Here is a 7,609-nt window from a genome sequence, read left to right on the forward strand (position 1 = left end):
TCTCTCTCTTAGAAATGGACATTTGTACTCGGAAACTCATCGATTTGAGGGGGCAGGAGCCTGGCCGGCGGGGACTTCTTCTCGGGCTGCTGGGCGACCGCCGGCGTGGTGCTGGACAAGGGCACGAAGCGGGTGAGCGCGCAGGGGAAGGACTACAGCATCTGGAAGATGGGCGCGCTGGACGACTCCGAGGTGTCGGTGTTCCTCTTCGGGGACGCCCACACCCACTACTCCGGCGGCGCCGTCGGCGACGTCTTCGCGCTGTTCAACGGCAACGTCCGCATGGACAAGGGGGTACTATGCTTGCTCACATTTTTCTTTCCTATATTGGGTGGATCAACTGATGCCTTGAGGGTGTATGCTGAATTGATTCATTGTTGGTGGACGATGTTCTTGCAGGGGCAAGGGTTCTCGGTGAGCGTTGGCTCAGTGGGGCAGATGATTAAGATGGGTATCTCGGCGGATTTCAGCATCTGCAAAGGGACGAGGAAAGATGGGATGGCCTGCACCATGGCCACAAACAAGTATGTACTTCTTCCTGAATGATGAGATTGTCTCTGAAAAACTGTTGCACACTGCCAATAAGACCCAGGAAGATGTAGAAACAAGAAACTACTGACTGTACTTGGACACTTAGGAAATCCTGTGGTCATCTCCTCTGAGATATTAACACCTATCGGGAGTGCTAAGACTGAAAAATAAAATAAAGTCCATTTGGACACACGTTGCCTCTTATGGACTAATGCTCAGACCCTGGTCAAGGTGTGAAGGTCATGGCAACCATATCATAGATTGGCGGTATGCACATTGTCTTTCTGGTCAACGACCATGATCGATTCGCACCAATCAAGGGTTCAATGGGTTATTTGTATGGATTTTCCGATATGATTATCTAGGACATGAACTGTGACTTGGTGACAAACTCCTAAAGAAACAGTGGCACCGTACAACCTCCTAAAGAAATAGTGGTATTGCTGTTGTTGCTGCATGATGAATGTTGTTTTTAGATAAGAAATTTTCAACAGTGGAAGCAAATTGTTATCAAATTCACATGGTGCTATGCTTTTTTGGAGAGCCAATTTCACAGCATTTCATTTACATTATGGCTAACGCCAAAAGAACAGATGTACATGTGGTTTAGATAAATGCTGTTTCTGACCCTGAACATGCCCTGTTCCTTTTTAGGCGCAAGGGACCATACTGCAAATATCATTGTTCGGTATGGAACATTAATAACTCCCTATTTTGCATCTGAAGCAGATAGGCATGCAATGTGGATTAATTATGTGTGTTTCCTATTGGCAGAACACATCATCACAGAAGTACTCTACTGGCAGAGTGGAGCTTAAGGGTGGGTAAGTGAATCCCAAAAAGAACAATCATAGCTTCTCTTGTATTCCCGAATGGTTCCTCATCGACCATATCCATATGATTCTGTACATTTTTTTAATTCTTCAGAAACTTCCAGTTTGCTTCCAAACTTCGTTCCAATGGGATTTACATGGTCAAGCCTCCCTCAGAGCGTTCCGATCCAAGAAATCCAACACGTCCACTGAAAGTAATGTCAGTCGATGGGTTAAAAAGGGCTTTAAGGTATTGTTTTAGGTCAAAATAATTCTTTATTCAGTAGATATTATGTGTGTTTACAATCAGGGGCTTTAAGGTGTTTTAAGCACTTGTGTTTGTTCATCTTTTCTCCTTATATCCTCTGACGAACATAAACTTCTACCATGCACAAAACGATAGCCTGAACTGTGAAATACACATATACTAGTGTTAATTATTCCATAAACCATTGTACTGTCCAAATGTGAGGTCTAAAAGGGTCCTCTAGCATATGTTGACAGACTAATGGCTGAAAGTGCATCAATCCTTGTAATAGCATGAAATGGAGGCACTTGTGATGCTAAGTATGTTGTTCCTTAATTCCGACATTTCGTTGCAGTAATGCAGATAAAGTGACCACTAAGAACAACTCTCAGGGTATAAGGTTCCTCTCCCATGTCACAGGTAAAAAACACATTCCCCACATTTCATTTGTAGCTGTAGTAGTTTGATGCAAGTTTCATCTACACAATGCAACTGCCTTAGATCAACTTTAATAAAAATGATTGTGTTCATCACATTGATGCAGAGGCCGGGGGTTCCAACCTCACTTTCGATAAAGAAAAAAAACCTACACACTGCAAAATTTGCTGCTGTCACCTCGCAATGGAAACTGATCTACCTTCTGCATTGACCAGGCGGCACGGAACCGAATCTCGTGAGCAACAGTACTTCGACAGTTGTACAGAAGCCGATGTCGACCTGGAGCACCCTCTCGGAGAAGCTGAGCTCAGGCAGAAGGTGAGCCGCAGCATGCCCCTGGGTTTGTAGCCTTCACCGCTCCATGGAGCAATTCTTTTCAACCGAACGACCTTGATTTATGTGCAGGCCGGCATCTTCTGGCGCCAAGGTAGGAGCGCCCAAACCGGCCTCGCAGAAGCAGGAACAAGAGGCCAAGAGGAGAAAGGTGAACAACCCTTCGGGGAACACGATCGAGCTGGACATAGGCAGCTCGGACGACGACGAGATCAACATAGTGCTGCGACGCTAGCTGATGGCCTAGCTTGTCTGGCTCCATGGCCAAGCGGCTTGCTGCTTTCTTTTCAAGAGGCTGTAAATGTACACCAGAAGGAGCACACAATGAAGGCCTACGGGATTGCCGCGGCCGCCCTTCCACAGCGACAGCATAGGGAGTAGTTGAGGCCGAGGCGCCTATGTATGCATACTTGATTCCCTGTTTAAGGTTTGGGAATTCTGAAATATACCAGGGGCGAATGTTTTCTGTTGCCCTGTAATTGGACGTTGGACGAGATGATATGGATTCAGATTCAGTGCCTTGCGTGATCTTGTCAAAGGCTGACGACTGAACGGTGAGATAACCAAAGCCGTAGACCCAGCCTCGGCAATTCAGCATGTAAAAGGCAGCAGAGTTGCAGATTTTTACTGCTAGAATCAAAATGCACCCCCACAACAACAAAAGAAGTATGCCCAGTGTATTATAGCAAATCCGTACTAATGATGACTTGGAGAAACAGAAGACATTGCAGAAACGCTTTAGACTTAGCAACATCTTTTGTGATATACTCCTGTATCGAAGTATAAGACGTTTTTTAAGGCTAATTTAGCCTAACAAACGTTTTATATTTTGGTACCGAGGTAGTATTGTGATCTCATACAGTGTGAACTATAAGAAAAAAAGACTAATTATGGCATCCCAAGCCGAAGGGTAACCTTCTAATCCCTGACGCTGCATGTGTGACATCGACGGCGGATAGAGCTAAAGAATGTACTACCTCCGATCGAAGATAAGTGTTGTAGTATTATACTCCCTCCGTTCCTAATATACTACCTTCGAAAATGGCGGATAGAGCTAAAGAATGTACTACCTTCAAAACTGCAACATTTATTTTGGATCGGAGGTAGTATTATACTCCCTCCGTTCCTAAATATAAGTCTTTTGAAAGATTTCACTGTGAACCACATACAAATGTATATAGATGCACTTTAGAGTGTAGACTCACTCGTTTTGTTTCGTATGTGGTCCAAAGACTTATATTTAAAAACGGAGGAAGTACTTACATACGACATGGATTTCTTCATTTAGGTGCGGGGGGAGGGGATGGTTGTTTAAGTTAATCGGGAGGACATCTTGTGTAACTAAAATATGTGCACTAGGATCAACATCTGCCCTCGCAAAACAGAGTAAATAAGGAAGCGAAATGCTGACCTGCGAAAGCGACTTGGCGGTCATTGCAGAAGTATACTGTACTTAGAGCATCTCTAACAGACGCGCTACCGCATGACACGCATTTTTTTTTACAGTGTTGAAATAGCACTTTGCGTGCCGGACCACACCGTTGCTTCACCAGGCGCTGAAAATTTTAGCGCGTCGGGGCACCGCTTCAGCAGGAGCGGTAAAATAGAGTGCGCGCGCCTAGCACAAACAACATTTTGTATTCAATGTGAAGCAAAGAAGATCAAACAACACAAAATAAATCGACAAAAAATAGTTCAATTATTATAGTTAGCTGCAAACCCCGCCGGGCACTCTTCGTCGGCGGAATGGGGTGCTCGAGGGGCGGCCGCAGCTGAGGAAGCAGCGGCGGCCACCAGGGAAGAGGGGGAAGTGGCGCGCGCGGTGGGGATCGGCGGGAGGAAGCGCCGACGGGTCGCCGGAGAAGATGGGGAAGGTGCGCGCGCGAGTGGATATTTCAGATCCGACGGCTAGTGGACATTCGTGCGGGCGAGTCGCTGTACAACGCGGTAGCGGAAACTCGAAAAAAGCAGTGCGCGATGCAGTTCTGTTCGGCGCGTGGAGTGATTTTTAGCGCGCGCGTGATTATTGCGCGTCTGCTGGAGCTGCCGGTTCAGTCGGGCACGCTAAAAAGCCGTTTTTCAGGCGCGCAACTTATTTAGCGCATCTTGGAGATGCTCTTAAGTAATAACAAGACGGCTTGGTGGAGCTGGAAGATAATGCTACCTGCTAATGATGCCCATTAGTCACCAACCCCACTTTCCTCAATATTAAATCCCCAATCAGGAGAACTGGATGAACATATATTGATAGAAACACTCGAACTTCTCCGTATCTTTTGCAATGTTGTATATATTGTATGCACGATGGGGAGCGAACAATCCGGAGCCGCCATTATTAAAGTTGCAGAGCAACAACCTGCGGCACAAATAGTTAAGATAGGACGGTGCTTAGCAGCCGCAGCGTGACCTAACCCCTGACGCCGCAGTGCCCTGCTAGCACTATAAATTAAGGTGGAAGGTGTAATCCTCCCCAGTTCACTCAACTATCTAATCCAGTACAGTGGCTGAGCACTCGAGTGCAGAGCCGATTAGCCTTCCGACTCCGGAACCTGCAATGGCTGCTGCTCCGGCGACGACAGCGGTGGTGGTGCCGCGGATGAAGCTGGGCTCGCAGGGGCTGGAGGTGTCGGCGCTGGGGCTGGGATGCATGGGCCGCCCAAGCCCGAGCCCGACATGGTCGCGCTCATCCACCACGCCGTCGCCGCCGGCGTCACCCTCCTCGACACCTCCGACATCTACGGCCCGCACACCAACGAGCTCCTCCTCGGGAAGGCGCTGCAGGGCGGGGTGAGGGACAAGGTGCAGCTGGCGACCAAGTTCGGTATCCTCGCCGGCGCCGACGGCGCGCGGGCGATCCGCGGCGACCCGGCGTACGTGCGCGCAGCGTGCGAGGGCAGCCTCGAGCGCCTCGGCGTCGGCTGCATCGACCTCTACTACCAGCACGGCGTCGACGTCAGCGTGCCCATCGAGGTCACGGTGAGTGAGTCAACCTCAGTTCAACCCAATCCCGTTGACTAGTCAGACCAACGAGCGTTGACCAAATACACCACGGTGACGCTCATCCGTATACTCCCTCCCTCCGTCCGATGATATAAGAGCGTTGTCGCTCTTTATATTATGATGAGACGGAGGGAGTACTACAAACACTATCAATGAGAGAAATTTACACGCTTGGCATCCATAGATGGGTGAACTCAAGAAATTGGTTGAAGAGGGGAAGATAAAATACATTGGGCTGTCCGAAGCATCGGCGTCGACCATCCGAAGAGCGCACGCGGTTTATCCCATAACCGCCGTCCAGCTAGAGTGGTCGCTGTGGTCGAGAGACGTCGAGGAAGACATAATCCCTACTTGCAGGTACGTACATTTTCATGCTCAATCATGACATCTCAAGATCATTTTTTGTTTCCCAATCGTATGAATTTTGTTCCTGCTCATAATCTCAGGGAACTTGGCATTGGAATTGTGGCGTACAGCCCGTTGGGCAGAGGGTTCTTCTCTAGTGGGCCAAAGCTGGTCGACACGCTGTCTGAACAAGACTTCCGCAAGGTTTGTTATATAAGCATGTCTGCCTACTTCGTTCTCGTGTATTTGACAAATCCTTCTCTTTGCACAAGAAATCTTGATTTTGAGACTATTACTTCTGTTCTAAGTTTCTAACCCAACAATGCTCAACACATTTATTCAGGACTTGCCAAGATTTCAGGCTGAAAACCTTGAGAAGAGCACCATGGTATTTGAGCGGGTTAGCACGATGGCGGCGAGGAAGGGGTGCACGGCGTCGCAGCTCGCACTTGCCTGGGTTCACCACCAGGGGAACGATGTGTGCCCCATACCAGGAACCACAAAGGTCGACAACTTCAACCAGAATGTGGCGGTGCTGTCCGTGAAGCTCACCCTAGAGGAGATGGCCGAGCTTGAGTCCTATGCGTTGGCGGATGTTGCGGGCGATCGCTACCATGACTTCATGAACACTTGGAAGGATTCCGAGACCCCTCCCATTTCATCCTGGAAGGCCGAGTGACAACTTTTCGTGGGAACCGGAATAAAAGTGTTGCTTGTTTCTTAATTTCTCGTACCATTGGAAGGTGTGTGTGTGTGTGTGTGTGTGTGTGTGTGTGTGTGTGTGTGTGTGTGTGTTTGCTTGATTATTCATGTTGTATCCCGGGAAATACCGTGATCCGATGTATGAATGGACTCTGGAAATAATGTACGGAGTACCATCTGTTGTGGTGGTGAGTAAGTTACGTCCATCTGTTAAAAAGGGCCCTGGGACAACGGGGAGGCAAGTCCGAATGCAAAATAACTCCCAACTCATATAACCCCTTTATCCGAACCACCCAGTTGCTCCGAGATTGTTGAAGATATTGGTATCTCTACTTGTAGTCTCTCATCCACTTCACATTTTTTCAAGGATACACCATGAAGAGATGTACCAGTAACATAGAAGAAGAGTGAAGATGGTTGATACAACTGAAACAATGCCCAACATCACACCACGCCTACCACAATTACAACTCATCTTGTCCAACTCAAGCCATGAAGAGGCATGATGCCATACACCTCGGAAGCACGAACAAAACTCTTGGCTCGACTGACTCAATGCACCCTTCACGCTTGGTAAACCCGGGAAAACGTCGGGCCGGGCCGGGTTTGTAAAAGCCCGATCTTCATTTCTCAAGCCCGAGCCCGGCCCGAAGCCCGAAACACTCCCTGTTTTCAAGCCCGAGGCCCAAAAGGTCGGCTCTAAATCAAGCCCGAAGCCCGGTCTGAATGCAAATTTTTAGTACGCGCACGTGCAAGCCCGGCCTGAAGCCCGAAAGCCCGGCCCGAAATACAGAAAAATTGAAGCCCGAGCCCGGCCTGAACTATCTTTTGGGCTACACAACAAAGCCCGAGCCCGACCCAGGCCAGGTTTTTAGGGTCGAGTCGTCGGGCCGGGCTGTCCATGCCCGGGTTTAACACTTGGCACCTAGGAGATTGGCAAATGGACACTAAGAAACAATCAAACTTGAGGAAGATGTCGTCCAAGAGGGACCGACGACGAGGATGCACATACACTACTAGGAAAATGCTTATACACAGAAGTTTACCAGTAGCGTTTGTTCATGTCCCCACTCTACCGATAATTACCAGTAGCGCTTGGTACAAAGAGCGCTACTGGTATAGATTAGCAGCAACGCTGGTATCCTTCGGGCATGCTACTGGTAAGTGTGACACACCACACCACCAGATCAATAAATATTAG

At 48.5% G+C, this 7,609-nt stretch overlaps 1 protein-coding gene and 1 pseudogene across 1 annotated transcript in view; both read left to right on the top strand.

Moving 5' to 3' along the window:
• Positions 1-2,881, top strand: part of LOC119311360 (protein MCM10 homolog) — a 3,813-nt gene extending 932 nt beyond the window's left edge. Inside the window, exons 2-9 of the mRNA XM_037587004.1 lie at positions 57-294; positions 400-524; positions 1,186-1,219; positions 1,306-1,355; positions 1,459-1,593; positions 1,946-2,010; positions 2,244-2,346; positions 2,434-2,881. Of these exons, the coding sequence (XP_037442901.1) occupies positions 57-294; positions 400-524; positions 1,186-1,219; positions 1,306-1,355; positions 1,459-1,593; positions 1,946-2,010; positions 2,244-2,346; positions 2,434-2,596 (913 nt within the window). The 3' untranslated portion in view covers positions 2,597-2,881. The remainder of the gene's footprint in view (positions 1-56; positions 295-399; positions 525-1,185; positions 1,220-1,305; positions 1,356-1,458; positions 1,594-1,945; positions 2,011-2,243; positions 2,347-2,433) is intronic.
• A 1,971-nt stretch (positions 2,882-4,852) lies between these two features.
• On the top strand, positions 4,853-6,517 carry LOC119306002 (annotated as a pseudogene).
• Positions 6,518-7,609: the final 1,092 nt, after the last annotated feature.

Source organism: Triticum dicoccoides, chromosome 5B, assembly GCF_002162155.2.
Source record: "Triticum dicoccoides isolate Atlit2015 ecotype Zavitan chromosome 5B, WEW_v2.0, whole genome shotgun sequence".
In the NCBI taxonomy this organism is placed as follows: domain Eukaryota; kingdom Viridiplantae; phylum Streptophyta; class Magnoliopsida; order Poales; family Poaceae; genus Triticum; species Triticum dicoccoides.